The 23,214-nt window shown below is 34.4% G+C and overlaps 2 protein-coding genes and 2 pseudogenes across 4 annotated transcripts; 1 reads left to right on the forward strand and 3 right to left on the reverse strand.

The window, feature by feature from the left end:
• The first annotated feature begins 1,644 nt into the window (after positions 1 to 1,644).
• LOC120113996 lies at positions 1,645 to 3,799 on the forward strand (annotated as a pseudogene).
• Positions 3,800 to 4,747: 948 nt separating this feature from the next.
• LOC120114015 (heterogeneous nuclear ribonucleoprotein 1-like) lies at positions 4,748 to 7,470 on the reverse strand. Of its 3 annotated transcripts, none has more exons than XM_039135049.1 (4): positions 7,156 to 7,470; positions 6,861 to 6,987; positions 6,422 to 6,646; positions 4,748 to 6,106 (listed from the first exon to the last, which is right to left on the reverse strand). In XM_039135049.1, the coding sequence occupies exons 3-4, from the start codon at positions 6,638 to 6,640 to the stop codon at positions 4,886 to 4,888; spliced, it is 1,440 nt and encodes a 479-aa protein (XP_038990980.1). In that variant the 5' UTR covers positions 6,641 to 6,646; positions 6,861 to 6,987; positions 7,156 to 7,470; the 3' UTR covers positions 4,748 to 4,885. The 3 variants fall into 3 exon arrangements, with proteins under 3 accessions (XP_038990980.1, XP_038990979.1, XP_038990978.1); XM_039135048.1 differs by having other exon boundaries at positions 6,422 to 6,651; XM_039135047.1 differs by lacking the exon at positions 6,861 to 6,987 and having other exon boundaries at positions 7,156 to 7,469.
• A 1,123-nt stretch (positions 7,471 to 8,593) lies between these two features.
• Positions 8,594 to 9,611, reverse strand: LOC120114007 (glucan endo-1,3-beta-glucosidase 4-like). The gene is made up of 3 exons (XM_039135039.1): positions 9,529 to 9,611; positions 9,153 to 9,404; positions 8,594 to 8,737 (listed from the first exon to the last, which is right to left on the reverse strand). The coding sequence occupies exons 1-3, from the start codon at positions 9,596 to 9,598 to the stop codon at positions 8,703 to 8,705; spliced, it is 357 nt and encodes a 118-aa protein (XP_038990970.1). The 5' UTR covers positions 9,599 to 9,611; the 3' UTR covers positions 8,594 to 8,702.
• A 622-nt stretch (positions 9,612 to 10,233) lies between these two features.
• LOC120114018 lies at positions 10,234 to 18,152 on the reverse strand (annotated as a pseudogene).
• Between the last annotated feature and the right edge of the window lie 5,062 nt (positions 18,153 to 23,214).

Raw genomic sequence — 23,214 nt, forward strand, 5'->3', positions numbered from 1 at the left:
TTTAATGGCAAATAATATTTTTCTAAATCAATACTTTTTTTGATTGCATATTAATTGATGGAGTTTAAAATAAATATTAAATCAATAAGTTATTATTGAATAAAATAAAAAATTAAAATAGTACATTAAATAAAAGGGCTTTGCCACCAGCTTGTCCAGACCTTCAAACAACTCTCGGGTGGACAAAGCTGAACATCAAGAGGGCTTTGGCATCACTCCAACAGGGAAAAACCGAAGAAAAGCACCATAGAAATACCACAAAAGCTTTGCAGGATAAGGTCAAATTGAATCTGCTCAACAAAATAACGAAGACTACCGCGCCTAACTCGCATGGAAGCAGAGATCCTCAAACACATGCAAACAAAGCAATTAGCAGATTATCATCCCGAATTTAAGTTAGATCAAAGACACAACAACGACTTATCTTTCCAATTCCACTTTTGAAAGGGGAGACTCCGGAAAAACATTCTCAATGACAATCGAGCTGGATAATTACTAAAATGATCGATTCTCAACCGACTCACGATGAAATGCATGATGATTGACACTTCAAAAGGAAACTCCCAAAACATCAGAGTAGTAAACACACCAAAGAAGAGAACCACGCGGACCAATCATATATTATCAACACAGTTGATCCCTGAGCTACTGATTGATGATTTTGACCCTCCATAGACATTTCCATATTATGGATCAGCGACAACTCACTAGAACCCATCTCCCTAACGTTCAACAACAAAACCACATCCTCAAGAGGCGACAACGACTTCGCTCTTACCACGTTGAAGTCTTCAAAGTTCCTCAACCTGAACAAAGTCTTCGATGATGTTTTCCTTATTGTCCTCAAACCGAATCCCTAATATTCTCCCAAGTTCTATGGTATTTTTAGTTTCTCAGATTCCGAAAGGGAAGTCTCAGAAATTTCTATCTTGCTATCCCCAGTGCCTTTCATTTTGATTTTCTTGATCGCACTATCTCTCGTTTTCTTTCTTCTGTTTTGAGAGGACCTTTATCTTAAATCTCTAAGATAGAGCCGTATTTCTTAACTACTTGGCACTTGCCCTTATCGACTTCATCAGGTAAACTACATCCGAAAAGTGGTAATCCAGGTCGATTAATTAATAAATTATTATTGAATTACTGAAATTAAAAATTTTAAATTATACATTAAATAAAGTTTTACATAAATTCTAATTAAGACAGTAGAATTGTCTTATCCTGTAATAATAAAAAAATAAAATAAATATTAAATCAATAAATTAATAAAATAAAAAATAAAAGTTTACATTACATAAAAGTTTACATAAATTTTAAAATGATAAAATTATTTTATCTTTAAAATATTTTTAAATAAAATAGATTATTAAGGAAGATAGTAATAATTAACATAGCAATACTTGAATAGTTGTTGCATGGATACATACGTACAAATAAAATCAAACTCTTAAAATATAATTATGTTTTAGAAGTTAAGAAGAATGAATAGAGTTTTAGTTGTAGTATTATTAGGAGTAAACGTTGAAATAGGATAAGTTTCATATACATTATATATACTGATTAAACAGACAAAACATATCATCATCTTTCTACTTTACCTCACGCCTTTGGTGCCAGTGCGATTTCCTTTGCTTCAGAGTTATTAGAATGGGCGGCGGTGGAGGTATCTCTTCTGGTCCCGGGAAAAGCTATGCCGGAAATTTTACTTGTAAGGTCTTTTTCGCTTGCGCTGTTGCGGCTTCGGGTGGATTAATCTTTGGTTATGATCTTGGGATTTCTGGTAAAAACATTCTCTCTTTCCTTTTTTTTTTTTTTAGAGAAAATAATTTGACAAAAAATGTATAATATATTATTTTAACAATTTTTTTTGGATTTGTCAAAATGACCAACTAAATCGTAATGCGATCGATAATTTGCAACGCGATCGATAATTTGCAACGCGATCTCTGGTATCGTAAATCAGTTTCCAGATTCGCAACGCGAACTTCGACTATCGCAATGCGATTTTCCAAATTCGTTGCGATAGTCCAAGTTCGCGTTGCGATAGTCGAAGTTCGCGTTGCGATTTATTCCAAATTCGTTGCGATAGTTCAAGTTAGCGTTGCGATAGTCGAAGTTTGCGTTACGATTTATTCCAAGTTCATTGCGATAGTCGAAGTTCGCGTTGCGATTTATTTCAAATTCGTTACGATAGTTCAAAATCGCAACGACTGATCGTGGCCGTGGTCTTGAAGTTACATCCATGGATCCTTTTTAAAAAAATTCATCCCGGAAGTTTATAATAAAGAAATATCTGTCCAACCTTCAGATGATCAGTACTGTAAGTTTGACAGCCAAATATTAACGTTGTTTACGTCTTCGTTATATTTGGCTGCTCTTCTGTCATCCATGACAGCATCTCGGATCAACCGACGACTTGGGAGGAGGACGACGATGATGCTCTGAGGTTTTCTTTTCTCCATTGGTTCCGTTCTCAACGGCTTAGCCATAAACGTACCCATTCTTATTATTGGCCGGTTGTTGCACGGCTTTGGCATTGGATTTGCCAATCAGGTACTCATCGGTTTTTCATTTATTTGTTTGGATATCATATAAGTATGTTTGTGTTTAATCTGAATTTTATTTGCAGTCTGTTCCGATTTACCTATCTGAGATAGCTCCCTTTAAATACCGAGGAGCTTTGAACATTATGTTCCAATTGTCAATCACCATTGGTATATTAGTTGCCAACTTGTTGAACTACTTCACTGCAAAGATCGAAGGTGGGTGGGGTTGGCGAATAAGCTTGGGCGGAGCCGTCGTCCCTGGTTTGATATTTTTCTTTGGTTGTTGTTTCCTCTGCGACTCGCCAAACTCGTTGCTTGAACGCAACAAATTAGAAGAGGCTAAAGATCTGCTGAGAAAGATCCGTGGCATCGAAAATGTTGATGAAGAGTTCAAAGATTTGGCAAAGGCCAGTGAGGCAGCCAAGTAGGTTCAAAACCCTTGGAGAGATATTATAAGCAGGAAATACAGGCCTCAGCTCACCTTCGCTATATTGATTCCCTTGTTCCAACAATTAACCGGCATGAACGTGTTCGTGTTTTATGCTCCTGTTTTGTTCAAGAGCATGGGATTTGGCAACAACGCTTCCCTTATGTCCGCACTCATCACTAGCATTGTTATTTTTGTGCAACACTTGTTTCCATTGCCACCGTCAACAAGTACGGAAGGAGGACTCTTTTCCTCTCCGGTGGCCTTCAAATGTTTCTTTGTCAGGTAATGACTATTTCAATTCACCAACATTTAAGCATTTTGATTTTGCTTACTAAATTCATCGTTTTTTTCCCTCCTTTCTACTTAGCTTGTAATGACTATTGCAATTGCTTCCAAATTCGGTAAGAGTGGGAATCTGGGTCAACTTCCACTTTGGTTTTCCGTTGTCGTTGTGGTAGCAATGTGTTTTTACATAGTCGGTTTTGCATATTCATGGGGTCCTTTGGATTGGTTAGTTCCCAGTGAGATATTCCCACTTGAAATCTGTCCCGCTGCTCAAAGTACAACGGTTGCAGTCAACATGATCTTCACATTCGCTATTGCTCAAGTCTTTACGGTTATGCTTTGCAACTTGAAGTTTGGAATGTTTATTTTCTTTGCATTTTGTGCGGTAGGTATGAGCGTTTTTATCTATAAGTTATTGCCCGAGACAAAGGGAGTCCCCATCAAAGAAATGACCATTGTTTGGAAGAATCACCCTTATTGGGGCAAGTATGTAGATGATGTCAAAGCTTTCCCAAGCCGTGAAATGGGCGCAATTGTTTAATCTTCTTTTTAGAATACTTAGGTTAGATTTTGATCAAGTTTTTCAGCTAATTATTGTTTTTTATTTGATATTAGTAAGAATTATTTTTTTTAATTAGGTGTTTTCATTAATTCTGTTTATTACAAATAATGTACTTACATCCAACACATTCAAAACTTAATAGAAATTCAACTAAAATTTGGATATTTTGGATTGTCGAAGATTAGACTTGTTTACAATTGTATTTGGATTGTCGATTTGAAATTGAATGCATTAAATTGTAAGCCATCGGATATTTTGAGGAGTTTTTAGTTTATAATTCCAAGTAAATTTTAAGGATTGTCGAAGAAGTAGGGTTTTCAATGAGAAGGGAACTAATATTAAAGATCTTATGTTCTATTCAAAACTTGGATCCCTGGTTTGGATAAAAGCAGTACAGGAAGACCTATTGATGAGTGGTGGGATAACCCAATAAGATGTTTCACAGCAGGTCCCCAATGTTCCTCGGTTTGGACTAATGTGGAAGCTGGTTATGTAAAATCTAGTGTGCATGGTTTGGCTAAGAAAGGTAATGCAGGATGTGGAGGGGTTCTTTGCCCTGATAAAGGCACAACTAGAGCAGTCTTCTCCGATTCTGTATGTTAATCTGAATTAAATCATGCCAAACTTATATAGAAATGATCATCTGGCGGAAATGAGCAAACATAAAACTTTTCACACAACCAATGAATCAGTAATCCAAACTCTGAGTCTAATACTTTTACATCATTCAATCATAAAAGAACTTTAAAATGACAATCAGGACCGTTGATATGCACATTAGTAAATGAATGAATGACCGGTGATCATGTTCCAAGGTTGTCTATTAACCTAACAATAAAACTGGCAAGCACATCATGCAGATGCAGTTACTAAGAAATGAAACATCATATAGAAATAGGAATGTGCTGCCAAATTTAAGACGTTATGCCCAACGAAAAATAGCTAGAAGATTCCTCATACGAAAGATTTTAAGCTATGCTTCTACAATATTAAACAAGATTGGGCTACTAAACTCCAACGAACGTCACTAGTGAAGCATTTAGCAGAAATTTCCTCAAGTGAAAACTATAGAGAGATCTCAGGATGCAGGTAACAATACTTACCTATATTTGTTTGTCTCTTATTAACACTATAGCCACCAACATAACCAGGAGAGCTTTTACCCAAAACATCAGAAGTGGCACCGCCAAGTCCATAGCCAAAGGAACCGGAAACATTAGGCTCAGATGTTGATGATTGCCTAGTGACATCCCCATAAACCGAAACACCACCATAAAGGTCCGCAAAGGCTCCATCATAACCACCATTTGATGTTGGCGCTAAACTGGTCTGGCTATTTCTTCCATGCCCTGTTGTCCCCAAGCCACAGCATTTATCATCACTTCCATAGCCAAATTTAACACTATTGCTAGAAACATTATTCCCCTCAAATTGACTGGATATTGCAGAACCCCAATTTATTCCACTGTTTCCAAAGTAACTTCCTCCGGTACTCCCACTTCCAGATCCCATATATGCACCGGGACGAGAAACTTTTGTGTTATAATTGAGTCCACTGTTTCCCCAAAGGTTCTGGGTAACTGAGCTGAAAAATGAAGTATTACCTCCGCTACTTCCATCATACCCAATAGGACTACCAAATCTATTCGTATCATCAACATTGTAAGGGCTCAATCCCCGTCCATAGCTCATATTACTACTAAAATTTGCACCACTGCCAAAAGCGGGATTTAACCTGGGCTCAATGTCTATGCCCATTCCATCACCAGAACCAAAAGGAGGAAACTCACTTCGGCCACTAGTAACCGGACTGAATCTCGCACCCATCCTAAGTCCATAGCCTTCTACATTGTTTGGACCATATCCCTGAGTGTAGCCATTAAGGAAGTTGTTGATCCTATTCACATCATAGTTATATCCACAAAGAGGGCTATGATTGGGACTAGGCGATAACTCTTTGGGAACTGCTCGTTTTACCTCAACCAGTTTACCATTCAGTTCATGAAAATTCTTTAGCAACACCTTGTCCACCGTCTCTTCTGAATCATAAGTGATGAACCCGAAACCCCTAGGCCTTTGGGTGTTGTGATCTTGCATCACCACAACATCTGTGATATTCCCAAACTGATCAAAATACTTCTTAAAATCATTCTCTGTGACTGTTGATGCTAAACCTCCTACAAAAATCTTTCTTGTGCTGCCTGGACCAGGTGAACCATGGTTGCTACTAGCGCTTCTACTCATAATGTTCTGATCATCCCTAGGAACTGCCTTTTTTGCCTCAACCTGAGCATAAGTAACTCTGGTGAAAATAAAACTTATACAACGCAAACTCTTTCAGCTCAATATAAGTAACAATACTAATCAAAGAGAAAATCAATCATAACCAACATCATTGCAAAGAAAGAAGATAAATAAGAAGCATTATTAATTTATTACTCAAGGCTCAACTTTGAAATTTAGTTGGACAAGGAACCAAGATGATGCGAATTCCGAAGAAATTTAAGTTTCACCACTTGCTTCAATAACCTAATAGAATTGATCAATAGTACATTGCACAACAATAATCTAACAAAGTGTGCTTATAGATTAATAACTCACCATCCTGCCATCAATGTTGTGTTTCTCCTTGATGACTCTCTCGGCAACAGCCGGGTCTGCAAAAACAATAAAACCAAAACCACGAGCACGCCCCGTCGTTCGATCCTTCATGATCACTGCCTCTATCACATCACCAAAACTACTGAAATACTCCTTGAGACGCTCTTCATTTGTGTCCCAAGCTATCCCACCAATAAATAGCTTTCCATTCTCAAACATCTTTTTCTAAATTCGTAACATAGAAAGTCAATTTCATTATTGGATTCAATGCAATACATAAAAAAAATTATTTTCAACAATAACAACAATAGACCGATCAAAAACCAATACCAAACCATTCCTTTTAGGTGAATCAAATTACTAATAACACATCAAAGGGGTGCCTTTTATTGACTATATATAGCAATCCAATCACAATAATGAATATACAATTCAATACCTTTATTTCAACAAGAATAATCCGATACAAAAAAAAAAAGGATTTTTTTTTCTCTTTGGTTCAAAATTCAGAAACAAGCAGCTCTTTCCACGATCAATCAACCGACCAACCCAGAAATTAACTTCACCTGAATTCAGAAATGAAAAGGAAAAAACCAAAAAAATACAAAACTCAGATGGTTGATCAATCAATACAGCTGCAGAAGTTTTTGGGAAATTCAAGCAACAGATAAAACAAACAAATTAAAACAAAATCTCAAATCCAGAGTCAGATTCAGCAAAACAAAAAGACCCACCAATCAAAGTAAACCCCAAGTGCCAAATCTGGGGAGGAAAACTAAGATCTGAGAGGAGGCACGATAAAATTAAGAACAGAGGAGGTTAATTTCATCCCCCTCTTCTACTTGCCTTCTCCCTTCAAATAATATTTCCTTATAATGGTAGCCTTTCTTTAAAATAATTCCAATCTTTCTTTTCTTTTATACCCAAAAATGCAAATTCAGTTACAAATATTTAGACAAATTGGTAATGCGCAAGCTTTATTTAGGGAGGAAGATGAAGATATAGAGATGTTGTGGAAAATATATACTTATAAATAGAAACAGACTCTCAGCAAAAATGGAACACGACCCTCATTTTCTTCCTTAATTTGTCTTAAAAAGAAAAGGTTGCTTTCAAGACAATTTTACGTAAAAATACCAACCATGTTTAAATATAAATTTATATTGTTGAGCAAAATATATTAAAAACAATTATACCATTAAATATATTTTTCTTAATTGGAAAGTGAAAAGACAGTTAAAAATATATATTTAAAACAATTATAATATTTCAAATTTAAAACCTTTATTTTATACGTGAAAAAAAATACTAGTTATACTCTAATATATAACATTAAATTTTATAATCTGAAATAGTAAATCAATTATAATTGTTTTACAAATTTAAATTAAGAATTAATTCATTCCACATAGAGTTTAGGTTGATGTGGCAATCATTTAGACATGACGCATACCACAATTTAGGCCACTCACATAAGATAATTCTTTAGGTTAGTAGAGCACAAGGTTCTTAACCTTGAGGTCATGGGATCGAATCTTATGGAAGGCATTTCATAATTTAGAGGTCTCCTACGGAAGCTGCTCTCAACCTAGTGTTGGGGGCAGCCTATTATCTTACCTCTCCCTTACCTCATTACATATGGGAATAAGGGATAACCATTTTGAGGTCGTGAGATCGAGTCCTATGGAGGGCATTTCATAATTTGGAGGTCTCCTACGGAAGCTGCTCTCAACCTAGTGTTGGGGGCAGCCTACTATCTTACCTCCCCCTTACTCCATTACATATGGGAACAAGGGACAACCAACCACATAAGATAATTCTTTAAATTACTTTAAATTCGTGTTATATATATAATTTCATTTATTATAATATAAAAATTAATGATAAAATTTAATCATTTCGTTATGTATTTTATTTTAGAGTATTATATATTTCCCTTGACCTCAAAATGGTTCCATTATCATAAACGCAAAATATACTTAAATAATGTATCAAATTTGAGAATATCAATTAACTTAATTCAGATTTATTTTAATTTAGATAATAATATATTCTAATAATCAGTTCGTATTTCAATTAGTTTTCATAATTATATAAATATATATCACGAATACAAAATGAAGGAAAATAGGATCTGCCATATTTGGAATGGGAAAGCTTTTGGCCAAATTGTTTTCAACAATATATGTTACATCTCCATAATCTCAACAAATCAAAACTAAACAAAACCAACATCTGAATCTGATTTGTATTGCTTCAATCATCAGCAATTGCTCCTTGATCAAGGAATGAACTCATATCGGCAATTTTCATTACCTGCAGCAGGTATTTTTACAAAGACCAGATCAATCAGAAACAAGAGTATCTAAAGCCCTGATTCATTTTCTAAACACATCTCATTTTTTACTCTTACAAGAGTTTTTTTTTTTTATTTGCTTTTCTTTTGAGATTGACTCAAAGTGGCACCCACATGGATTATAATCCTGATTTGTTAACATGTTTATCTTCCTTTTTGCTTCAGCTAATACCCTAATGCTTTGCTTTTTAGCATTGTTAAGACGCAAGTTGCTTCCTATATTACGTGTTCCCCAGCTAATGCCCACATGGCTTGCACTTTATACTTTCCAGGCACATGCATGCATGGAAATGGGATTTTTTTTTTCAGAAGTTATTTTACATGCAAAATAATAAAGGGAAAAAATGTATAGTTAATCTAGGTAACTATGCTTACTGGGATCGAGTTCTGTAATCATGGCAGTTCCTCTGAAGTTGCAAGATCCGCTCTTGTGTTTGAACTTTTGGAAGTAATCATTGAAGGCATAGGAAGCATGGTTTCTCATGGTGTTGGGAAAATAACAAGGCTGCTTCATCTGAATCTTACTGCAATCTGCACCGCCGCTCCCACAAGCCCAGTCCGTGGCTGCCTTCAACTCATCGTCTGGGGTTTGCTCATCAGCTATGCACCATTGCTCAAACTCCCCGGCTGATCATATAACAACATCGACACTATTAAGCACCCATATATGTAGATCAAAGTTGACAATCATGGCAATATTTGGAGTCTGAAAAAGTCAAAAACACAAGTTATAGGTTAGCAGAAACGAAACCTGATTTTGGAGGGATTACTGACATGAGTTGCAGAAGAAGTATCACCCTTATGGCCAAGAAGATGGACATTTTTTTTCCTTTTAGAGAGGGATACAGAGAACTTGGAAAAGAAAACGGTTTGTACGCCGGCAAATCTCAAAACCCATACATACTATATATACTGAAAACCTTGAGATAAAGTGTCAATTGTCATTTTAGGTTCGTCTATTTGCAAAAATAAGAAGATAGTAGTAACAAAACGTTGTAGGAGCCATGTGAAGTGAGTAGAAGTACGGGCTTTTATAGTGGCCGTTTCTTTTTAATCTTCTGCCTTGACAACAGAAATGTTAAGCAGTAGTACCGATTAACAGTAGGATCTAAGAAAAATGTTTAATGTAATTAATATTAATCTTTGTGAAGACTAGTGACAAATTACTTGAGTCTCAACTCGAGTGAAACAGTTGGAAAATGTTGGCTTTTGCGTATACCAATTACAACAGATCCGTACATCCTTACTATTGAAATTCTCTTTACAGGTAAATGACAAGACTAAAGAATTGTCCACCAACCTTAGAATCTCAAAAAAAACCTGGGAATCAAAAAGAATGGAACATATTCTCACCACTCGATAGTTAAAATTCTTGGTTCAAAAACTTTAAAACAAAAAATGGTGGGGAGGTGCAGTAGCTTTAAACTAAGAAAAGGAAAATTGGTAATACCACATAGCAAGAGAAAGACCTGCAGATCCTTATCTTCACTAACATTTAATGATCAATAACAGTTACAAGCGAACTGGATCATTTATGCTCTCAACCCTAGCAAAACAGATGATACTATTGACGAGTTTTTCTTTTTCGGCCTCTTCGAACGGATTTACACTTTCAATTCTGGCCAATGATGTATCTTCTTGGTGCTCCCTTCCATTCAAACCTATTGGAGTTCCCAAAAATACTCTAAGACTGGATATTGAACGTCTTGGTTGGTTTACAAAAAAAGATATTTGTCACTGTTTCAGTAGTTACTGGACCAGTTCATCTGTGCATGTTGAGGCTGCCGATAAACACCGGCAGCAGATCCCCCCATATTAACAGCTCCAGCCATAGTCTGAGCCTGTTGTAGAAGAGGCTGAACAGCTGCGGCTGTTGCCGCTTGTGGATGATATATACCAGCAAAGGAACCAGGTACAACTTGCGTTGGCGCAAAAGTTACATTCTGACCTGGAGGGGCAAGATTATAGAATGAACTTGCTGGCAGGTTTGATATATCTCGCCCAGGGGGAGCAATCCATACAGCTGAACCTTCACTCTGCAAGAAAGTAAATAGGTTAAACAATCATCTTAGAAGGGAAGGTTGTTTGGATATAAAAAGGAACACTATATTTTCAAGAATGTCAAAATCCCAATGACATTTTCTTTCCGAAACCCATGTTTATCCTGATCAGAGCACAGAAAATGCTTAAAGGAAAAAAGCAACTGTCCCATGTAGAACCATAATAGACAAACAAATCAAGTGATGAAAACATGCTGGGCAATTAATTAACATGAACTTCGTGCGTCAATGTCCTTGGTCCAAGAAAGGATAGGGATTTATCCTGATTATGAAGCACAAACTAAGGATCAACTTCACCACAGAGACCCCCTATACCGGAACAAACAGAAAAAGAAGTCCACTTACATTTACAGGCTTCTCAAAACTGCAATGTAAGGAAATGGAAAATGAAGAGAGAAAAATCACTCAATGAGGGGCCCAATTCAAACACCAACAACATTTCCCACTAGCAATGAACTAATGGCCCTAAAAATTCCCAAAAATAAAAGAAAGGTCATCCTCTCTCTGCCGTTACAAACACTTTACAGAGTATGCACTGGTTTGTTGTAAATACAAACCAAGATCAAAGCTACTAGTTTTACATTATCGTCTTATTTTCCGCACTTAGCCCGCTCTTACATTCTTGTCTTATTTTGCAAATTTGATCCATATTATGTGGCTGGTTCGCTAGTATCTACTATAATATAAAGATTGTGTTATATGATACATGTGATCATTACTGGGAAAAGAAAACTAGAAAAAATTGGGCCATGACCCATGAACCTACAAAATAATTGTTTCAAACATTATCATCATATGTCATAAATAAAACTCTTTAAGAAATAAGATGAATAAATCACAGAAAGAGACAGAAATGGGAATACGGTGTCAACCTGCTGCCCACTGGCGTACACATTGTTTTCCTTGAACTGAGCACCACCAAGATCTTCATTTGTGGTTGAGTTTCCAGTAGTCGCAGCAGAACTTGGATTATAACCAGCTGGGGAGGAGCCATATGGTCCATAACCACTTGGCATTCCAATATGAGCAGAATTTAGTGTATTACTTCCGGGCTTAAATTGAGGTAGTGAAAATTTGACTCCTGTAGTTGGTCCTGCTGGTGCAGAAGGATAAACAGTACCAGCCTGAGTCTGTTGAGGAAACACCCCGTTGTTTATAAATTGGTGGATTGCAGGAGAAGGAACATAAAAAGGAGAGTAAAAGGGGGCATATTGAATGTAGTTCGGAGGATAATGCGGTAAATGCACCCCCGCTGCTGAGCGGTAGACGGGGACTGGTTGCTGAGTCAGAGCAATAGAACTTTGCATCATCCCAGCAGCTTGAGTCACTATTGGAGACGAAGTTGTAGTCAGTACCAAAGAGTTTCCACCCTGCCAAGAGATGAAAATCAGCTCCAATATCCAACAGTTATTAAGTTTGAAAGAAACTCTCTTACTACCCTAAAGTTTGATAAAATAAATACACCAACCCCCCAGAGATATAATTTACCAAGTCAATTTCCCCAAATTAATTGCCTTGAGTAATCCTATCCATTAACCATGTGAAGTTCAAAAAGTATCCTGGGACCAAATTGCAAGCAGGCAAAAGTCTAAAGCAAAGAAGATGTGTTGTCAACAATGTTACCAGAACACTGCCAACCACAGCTCTTCAGTATATAGCATAATATAACTTGCAAACCTCAACCTAAGTAAATTTGTGAACAAAAAGCAATATTCTCATTCAACCAATAACAGATATATAACATATTCAAAAAGTAGAAATGCAAGGTACTGAATCTTAATATCTGCAAACCTCTTGAGACTGTGAAGTCTGTGGAGGAAAAACTGCGACATTCCCATTGTACTTTGTAGCAACTCCAGAGGCAAAGGGAGAAACACGGCCATCAGTATCAGAACTTGAACGGTAGAATTGGGCGTAATAAGCTGCTGGGTCAAATGGCTGAGGAACCTGATGATTGAAGCATTTAATAATGGAAGCAGTATTAGAGCCAACAATTGGCATAGTGCAATTGACTTTATTTAAACAATATTTCAGATTATAGCAACCAGCAGAATGACCAAAACCAAATGCAAACTGAGAATATAAAAACCTGCAAATTCGAAATTCGATTTATTTATTCTATTGTCTACATAAAAGTAGTGCTAAAAATTAAGTTCGAAAAAGTTATAGAAACCAAAAGAGCGACATATATTAATGAAAAGAACGGTGAAAGTGGATGCTCACAACAAAGCTTGAAAGGCGAGAAACTTCACGTGCTTGAGATTCAGCATTTCCGAACGGTGCTAACATAGGAGGCACAATTCCAAAACTATAGTTAGGAGATGTTACTGCAGAGTGTTGATGATGGCTTCCAGAGAGCAATGCATTCTCCTGTTTGTTTATTTCTTTGGAATGGAACTAGCAACATCACCAGCACCAGACAAATTTCCAGGTGCATGAGCAGGTGATTGAGGACGATCAGTGCAATCTCCTTCCTCAGCAGTCTCCAATGCATTTTGATTGCTGGAATCAACAATATAACAAGAAAATAACATGAGACAAGTACTCCAAAAGAGACCAAATAGTATCAAGATTATGATATCTAAAAAGGGTAGTTTCTTATTCTGGGGAAAAAAGAGGCCAACATTGCTAATAAGAAAGAGAAATAAAAAGTTACATACATTGGAAACTTTTAACAAACCTTGAGCCATGTTCTTCTGCAGTCTCATCAACATCTTGAGAAGCCTCAGACAAAGGTGTAGAACACTTATCACTCTCCTGACCTCCAACATAATTCAACGCTACTCCAAAACTAGCATCAAAACTTCCAAAACTCAGCTTCGTTCTTTCAGATTCCGGAACATGGATATGGTTGGGAATTATTACATGTTGACGTTGTGGGAGATGTAATTCCTCTAACTTTTTCTGCAATTTTGAAGTGTCTACTTCTGAGTTGAGAACATTTGAAACAGGCAACGACTGAGCATCAGTTTCAAGTGAAACAATAGGAACTTCAGATGCACCAGCCGTTCTGGCACCTGGTACAACATTAGAGGTTACTGGCTTTGGTTTCCACTCCTTGTTAGAACCAACTGTTGATGGCACATAGGGAACTATTAATACTTATCTTTAGCAAACCTTTCAACCATGTTAAGATAAGAACATAAAGTGGTTCAATGATTTGTCAGTATCAGCTTAAATAGGTTCCAAGACCACACATTTTCGTTGAAGATTGTTCAACCATTAGTAATAATATGAAAATAAAAAACCAAGCAAACTTGAGTTAAAGATACAATATATTAGCCATTTTATCCCTTCTAACAGTTAAACTGACATTTAAGGTTCTACTTTTGTTCGCATAAGAAGTCATCATCTATCCTACAAAGTTATAATGATGGTTTTCACCCAACTACAGAATTTAGTATTGCTCAAAGGTTAAAAACAAAAAGGTTAATGATGCCCATTTAACAAAGATGGTTACATATTCCAATTATTATAAGGGGCAAACTAACGAGTCTGAACATTTTTCAAGCAAACATGTAATCAAGAAAATTTTCCTAGAGTAATAAACCTACATAAATGCCATCTCCAAAAACCAATAGATCTTGACACCAAGGCTAGATCCAGAAAATATAAGCACCTATGTAGGATCCAGTTAAGACACATTAGTACACCAATAGCTTCTTTCTCTATTTGTCTATGTATAAGGATGGAAAGATTATAGCACAAAATCCGCAATATTTTGTGCAGCTTTGTGCAATAGAATATCCCAATTACCTTTATGAGGGCCAGTTATTTGTTGTGAGCGGCCATTATAATTGGATGAAGGCCTAGTTGCAGAGGAACCATGGGTTGCTGTAGATGAAGGATGAGAAGACTCACCCAGTGGATGTTTTACGACTGCAGGGAACTTGCTAGGCATCTTTCCTTGCAGGAAAGAGCTACTAAGCTCAGTAGCAGCTATAAGTCAAAGAAAGAAATTAATAAGTTTCATGATTAAACAGAATAAAAGTTGTTCAAAACAGATAGGGTTTCAAAGTCCTGACCAGATGCTAATTTGCTTTCAGTAGGAATAACTGCATTTCGTTCTGTAGAAGCTAGGTTATTTCCTATTTCGTGCTTGACTGTGTCCAAAGAGCCAAGGAGACAAGAAACATTGGATGGAACTAACGCAGGTTCTGAAGAAGGGAAAGGTTCTACTGCTAATTTGTTTTCAGTAGGAATAACTGCATTTGGTTCTGTAGAAGCTTGGTTGCTTTCACCTTTGATAGTGTCTGAAGTGCCGAGGAGCCGAGGAACACTGGATGGAACTAGTTCAGGTTTTGAAGACGAGAAGAAGATTGCTGATGAAGATGCTGGAGCACTAGACATGGAGCAGTCATTATAGCTTGCTGCTGGCTGCCCACTCATGTCCCCACTTCCAAATGCAATACTGGGTTTGTTTATTGCATCAACAGAGGATGGTGCACTGCTAGACTCACTGTTACCAACAGATGAATTTTCTTGAGGTGGATTGGCAGCTTTTCTTGCAGGTGCAGAAAAGGTTTCAACCACTACACCAGTAGGACCATGGGCCATTGCAGATACAGGACTATAAAACATAAAAATGTAATTCAAACAAACTGTACTTGCGTGAAGCCATATTTTCAGCAATGGACAAAAAAATTAAAATTATAAGATAGCAGATATGTAAGTTGCAGCCACCTGGCAATGAGAGTAGATTCCTTAGGTTTTGTCTCCTGCAGGGTTGACAAGGATTGACCACTGCCTTTCTCAGCAGCTCTATTCATTCCATTGTCCCTCCCAGGACCAGAACTCTTAGAAACACCGGTCTCTGATGAGATAAGAAGACGAGTACGACAATAACAATAAACACAATCACTAACAAAAAAATTATATAAAAATATAGGATAAGATTTATGACATTAAAATAAGCACAGATTCATGACCATTTCATATATCAAACTAAAAGAATTGCAAAGTATAATCACAATAGCACATCAATAACCACCGCAGCAGCAGCACAGGTTAGTAACTGAAACCATGTCTAAATCAACTCAAAAAATGCAAGGGTGTGGGTAAAAAAACAAGCGAAAAGCATGTTCAAAACAAAACTTAACTTGTTCATTGACATAGCGGTAAATTAGTCACATGGGCAAAACAAACGCAAATTTATGAGGTACAGTCAACTAATTTGGGTTCTGAGATTTCTGTTTACCATGTGCTGCGTAACGAGGAGGGAAATTCCCCTGGCCACCCCTAGTCCCCCTTCCCTGTGAGCCAGGTCGCCACCGAGACTCTGCAGACTCTTTGTTGTTCAAACTCTGCAATAACAAGTGACAATAGCACATTAACACAAGGAATAAAGAGTCTCTCCAGTACCTTTTGTACTCTCTCTTCAAACTTCCATCCTGCTGTTGTCAACCAACCCATGCACCATCAACACTTCATACCCCAAATTTTCCTGCCTACAGAGTGACCTTAAAAGGAAATGTAATTGACTATGGGTAAAACAAAAAATGGGAGGTAGTTATCTATGCCTTCCGTCCTCTACCACTAAGAAAATTTTTGCTTTGCTTACTCATCATATAATACCATTGCAACTCTTCTAAACCAATATCAATAAGAAGTTTCAACATAGCAAAAACAGAAAAATGTTGAACTTACAGAAACCCAAAAAATAGTAAACACTTCAAATTCTTCTTTAGAATCACTTACCTCTTTTTTCCTGTCACGCTTTCTTTTGACTTCCTGAAAAGGATCTGAGGAACAATATACAAGTTTGTCATGTATTTGGAAGCAAAACGAAATGATAGTGAATTGGTTAGAAAGAATGCACCAACTAAAATTGTAATATATGAGAAGCAAGCAATAAATTATAAACAAGAAAGTGCCATAAGATAATAACTACATATATATTTCTTACAGCTCTTTGCTAAAGACCAAGCCATAACTCATATGAACAAAGGAAACATTAAGCTTACATGAAAAAGGCCATAATATGATATCAATGCTCAACTTGATACCAAACTGAAGTAACGACCAACATCTAAATATCAGAAAGCATAGAATAAGAACAAACAATAACAAAAGATAAAAGAAAAACTTAACCCACTAAAACTTCTCAGGGCTAATAAGCCACAGTTTGAGCAGATACATATCGCCACGTTAAACTTCCTCAAAACACTTGATGTTGTATTGAATACTGACTAAAAGCTTCACTTAACAGGCATACAATCTTACAATTCATTAGAAAGACAATTAGTGTTATGATGGTAAATGCCACATGTAGTAGCTATGTGCCTAAAAATAAAATATTCGAAGGCGGAAAAAAAAATGAGGATATTGAAAGCATAAACCTTTTATTCCAATCTAATAACAGAAAAAGATGGATTTGTGAAATGCAACAGAATCAAATTCTCTGACTTATTGAAGGCGGGAAATTTAAAAAAAATGACCTTCAAGAGGATAAAATTTTGCAGAGAATACGATAATTTAAGAAGCAATTTAATCAAAAGCACCATTTCTAGAGCTAAGTTAAAAAATGGGATGACAAACAATTCTGTAATTTGCAGAGGGAAAAAAACAAAGCTTGACATTTATATATGAAAGAATCAGCAAAGAGAGAGAGAGAGGGAGAGAGAAAAGATTAATCAATATCAAAACAGGATTTAATTAATATAACCCAATTAACAGTGCAATCCATCGGTACCAAAATAACATACTACAGTCCCAACCAATAACAATTAACAACCAAATCACCAAAATGAAATTAAGATCAAAGACAGACTCAAAAAACATAGATCAAAATAAAACAACAAAAACCAAAAAAAAAAATTAACAGAAAAATTCAACCCCTGCCCGAGGAAGAAACAACTACCCCATTGAAAATATGCAAAAGAAAAACGAAAACTTAGCTAAAAAGAAACTTCAAAGGAGAAGAGAAAGAGACGGGGGAAAAAAGGAAAACGTACCCTGAAGGAGGAGCCTCTGAGTGGTTTCATTGGGATCCATAGAACATTCTTTGAGCATTGCATAAATCTCATCTTCACTATGATTACCCGTGATCTCTTTTATATTTTGGATCGTTTTCCTCACACTGTTGGGGATTGATGAAACCCTAAACCCCCCACCGCTCATCTTCTCAGACAAATCGGTTTTCCCCCTTTTTTCTTGTTTCCCACTTTCCGCTTCAAACAAAGCGCTCTCTCCTTCCCAATTACCTTTTGTATACCACTATTAACTATATATTTTTTCTATATGATTAGAATATAAATTAATAATAATAGTATTTATTTTGTGCTATTTTTAGTGTAAAAAAAGAAGAGAGAAAATGGAGTGTATAGCTTTACAAAAATGCTTATTTAAATTGATTAAAGCAAGAGGAAGAAGAAAATGTTAGTGAGGAGCAACGTCCATATGTGGAGTGGAGTGGAGTGGAGTGGAGTGTATATAATGTTTGTGTATGGTGAATTAGTGTGCCTCTTTCTCATCATTTTCTTTAGAATCTTTTTATATAACTATATTTTTAATATCTTAATTAACACTAATTTTAATAATTAAAATCTAGATAAATAATCGTCATCCCTATAAGATAATATCTATTAACGTACTCTTAATTGTTCAGAACGTGTCAATAAACATCTTAATTTTTAATATATTTATATTTATATATAAATATTAAAGATAAAATTAATATTATTTTAATAATATACTGACACCACTTAAAAAATAATTGATATGTATTAGAGATATTTTATCACATCCGTCATAAAAAATATTTTATATAAATTTTAAATTATGATACCTAAAAAATTATTTTAACTATACTATTAATTTCGTCTATTCTCGATAAATTGGTTGATGATTTTTTTCCTCTTTTTTTTTTGGTGGAATCAATGACTGGAAACTTCTACTTATCTACTACATTAGTGGTTCATCAACCTGAAGCAGGTTAGATTCAGCAGGCGGTGGCCTGGGTAGGCAGTGTACTTCAAAGTCTGATGAGTTCGCATATTTGGCAAGTGAATCGGTCACCCGATTGCCTTCTTGTGGTATATGTTGGAATCGCACCGCCCATTCTTTCTTCATCAACTCTTGAATGTGTGAGCTGATAGTTTGCCGATCCTACCTTTTCTGCATCAGACGAATAGGCTGTCCGTTCCACCTTCAACTGTGTGATTCCTAAGTTCCAAGCGCAAGTCATTCCCGTGTAGATACTCCATAGCTCTGCTTCAAGTATCAAGCAGATTCAAATATATTTGTAAAATCCTATGATCCATTTGTCGGTATGGTCTGTTAGTCACCCACATGTTGTGTTGTCGTCGCTTAGATTCCGACTAGCATCAGTGTTGGCTTTGAACCAACCTGCTGGTGGTCGAATCCAAGGGTTCGGGGTCTTCCTTTGTGGTGTTTTCGTTCCTGTTGCATCGGGGTTTTTTTCCTCTAGTTCTTCATTCTTGTAGTCTGCAACTTTTCTCTAGCATCGCATCAGTTTTTTTCCATTGATGACCCAAACGCCATTGCATTCCTATTGATCGGTTGATAATTAATTTTTTTAAGTATTTTTATAGATTTTATCTTATTTTTATAATTTTATTTCATACATATCAAAATTATTTTTTTCGAATATAAATAAGATCAATTATGTTAACTGTAAATCATTATCAGATATTAATGATGTAACTAAATATGACACAAATCAATTGACAGTGTCATATCACTTTATACACAAAAGTACAAAAATAAATAAATTTTTAACAAATACAAATTAAATCATCTCTAAACTATTTATGCATTTTTTTTCCTATCATTAACTTTAATAGGATTTATAACAAACGTATCAACTCATTAACAAATATGGAAAGTTACTCGGTTATATTTTACATTTATGTCATGTGTTCCCTAGATGTCGTTTTTCCTTCAATTTGTTTTTTTTTCTAATTTGAGGATCAAATGTGTAAAAATATATATCTTTTAATTGTAGATTGATTGACAACACTTAAATAGTTAAGTGCAAAGTTGTATGCAAAAAAATAAATAATTAAGTGGTCTGATTGAAAATTTTGAAAGATCAATGCTCAAAATAAAATCTCTTAATAGTTAAGTGGCCATGGATGTAGTTTACCATAAAATTTAAAAATGTGTGTATGTTTTAAAAATGTGTATTTTAGGCTATATATATATATATATATATATATATATGACCAATCACATATAAATCATCTTTTACAAAAGTATTTTTAAAATATAATTATAAAAGCATGTATATTAGTTTATATATTTTTACACATTTCAATTTCATCCCTAAACTATAACTGTCATCCTAGATTAGTCTTCAAACTTTTAAATATTTTAGTTATATCCCCGAACTATGATCTTCACTCTAAATTAATCCTTAATTTTTAGTGTGACGATAATTTAATCTTTAAAAATGTGTGTATGCTTTAAAAATGTAGTATTTTATGCTATATATATGACCAATCACATATAAATCATCTTTTATAAAAGTATTTTTAAAATATTTTTTAAAATATAACTCTAAAAGCATGTATATTAAGCTATAATAGAAAATAGATTTAAGAGTCATTGAAAAGGTCAGAGTACTCTCGAAACTGATGTTTTATTAAATACATATTGTCTCGATTTTGAAAATTACAAATTCAAATTTAATTTTAAATTATGTTATCTTCAAAATTATTAATGCAAGCTTAGTAAAAGAATGAAGTTTATTTAAAATTGAGTTAATTGCATCACACATCCTTCAATTACAATTCTTATTTTATATTAGTTTATAGATTTTTAAACATTTCCATTTCATCCCTAAACTATAACTATCATACTAGATTAGTCCTCAAACTTTTGAATATTTTAGTTCTGTCCCCAAACTATGATATTCATTCTAAATCAGTCCTCAAAAACTTTGAACATTTCAATTTCATCACTAAATTATAACTATCATTCTAGATTAGTCCTTAAACTTTTGAATATTTTAGTTATATCCACAAACTTTGATCTTCATTCTAAATTAGTCCTCAAATTTTTGAACATTTCGATTTCATCCCAAATTATATGTATATACTAATCACACCCCTTTTTAATAAAATTGTTATGCCAAGTTATATAATTATATATTCGAAAAAATTAAATTTATGTTAAACTATGGTTTAAACTAATTATATATTTTGATGAATTTATGGATGAAAATGGAAGATTCAAAAGTTTGGGACCAATTTAGAACGAGTGTCATTGCTTATGAAAAAATTAAAATGTTCAAAAGTCAAAGACTAATTTAAAATGTAAGTCATAGTTTAGGGATGAAATCGGAATATTTAAACGTTTAAAGATCAATTTGCAATGATGGTCATAGTCTATGGACATATGATGCACTTAACTCTTTAAAATCAAAAGCATTTAAATTATTATTTTTAATTAAAGATCATCGTCCACTCAATTTATAAAGAATATTATTTTATTATAAATAATTAAAAAGATAAAACTTCATTTATTTTGAAGAGTATTTCATTAATCATCATAATAAAATATTACCTTGAGTTTTCAAGAAAGTGTAAAGCTTTTAATGAGAATGCATGCTTATATATATATATATATATATATATATATATTAGTTAATTACATAATATGTCTCCAAACTATAACTCTCTTTTAAATTGGTCTTTAAACTTTTAAATATTCTCATTTCATCCCCAAACTATGAATCTTATTCTAAATTAGTCCTTAAACTTTTAAACATTATAATTTCATCCCTAAACTAAGACTCTCTTTCTAATTTGGTCCCTGGACTTTTTAATATTTCAATTTCATCCCTAAATTCATCCAAAAAAGTAATTAGTATATACATATATTTTGGGATGAAATTAGAATGTTCAGAAAGTTTAGAGACCAATTTAGAATATAAGTCATAATTTGGGGATGAAATTGAAATATACAAAAGTTTCATGCTAGAGTTCAAACCAGTTTCAATTTCATCATTTAATTACAGTTGAATGATCAAAATATTTTGTTATACCAATTAAAAAATATATCATCATTTAATTATTTAACAAAGAGTGATTAAAATAACGATAATTTACAATGTTAATGACAGTTGAAAAATCAAAATAGTAACAACATGGTATATAGTTGGATGACTATCAGTATAATTTACTCAATTTTAGAACTTTACGGTGTAATGTCGTAATCCAATAGCAACTCGTGTGAAGCATTCTCGTGTTACAAAACATATACAGTGGATTACCGACATAATCACTTTATGATGTAATGTCTTATCCAATAGCAACACGTGTTATGCATATTGGGATAACAATGAGACTGCACTTCCACGTGTTATTCCTTATACTTCTTAGAGCTTCCAATTTATTATTTTTTATAAAACCATCTTCTATACTCAAATTAAAATGAATAAATCATCTATAATCTTAGAAATTTTGTCATTGACAGTAAAATTAAAATATATATTATAAAATTTTATAAAAATAAAAAACATAATTTAAAAAATAAAAACTAGTTATAAAATTCAGAAGGAGTATTTTATAAATACTTGAGGGTAAATTTCACCTCAATTTAATATAAAAAATTAATAAAAAAAAATGTCACTGCACCTTAAAACTCAATTTTCAAAATAAAAGCAAATTACCCTTAAGACACATTGAAACTCGACTTCAGATTCTTAGAAATCATCATTCATTACAAATTATTGAGGGATGTGCCAACTTCAACATACACGTGGATATATTATTAAATATAATTATTTTATAATAAAATTAAGTATAGTGTGAACACGTTATTAATTACGTGAATCATAGTATATGATATGTGTGCATAAGTTGTAGGCTAAAAAACCACGTGGCTATTTAAATGACGCCATCGCCTACGCCACGTGTCACGGACCGACACTTGATTCCTTGGAAAATAATACAAAGCGTAATATAACTCTCCGCTGTGTACCTCCTTCCATGGTGTTCTTTTTCTACTACCAAAACTACCCTCCATCAAAATCCGGGTGACCACTTCAAAGTGCATTAAAGTGCGTCATTTTGTTCATGCATGAATACCCTTTTGGGAAAAATATCGGTTACGTCAACTTCTTCTTCTCCTTGTCCTTTTTTCCATTTTTTTATTACTTCATTTTGGTATATTTATACACTCCAATTCCCCCCCGATTTATTCTTCTCACACCTTCTCCCCAAGTCTGGAGTTGCGTTGAAGGTAAATCTGAAGCAGCTTACTTTGTTAATCGATATTATCTGTTTATCTCATTTCTAGATTATTTTTATTTCTACTGTTATTCTTTTTTGGTTGATTAAGTTTTGCTATTAGACATATCGAGGTGGCTACTTCATTTATATATTTTTTGGGTTCTTTTGATGATTTCTGGA

This window comes from Hibiscus syriacus, unplaced genomic scaffold (assembly GCF_006381635.1).
Source record: "Hibiscus syriacus cultivar Baekdansim isolate YM2019G1 unplaced genomic scaffold, ASM638163v2 tig00110216_pilon, whole genome shotgun sequence".
NCBI lineage: Eukaryota > Viridiplantae > Streptophyta > Magnoliopsida > Malvales > Malvaceae > Hibiscus > Hibiscus syriacus.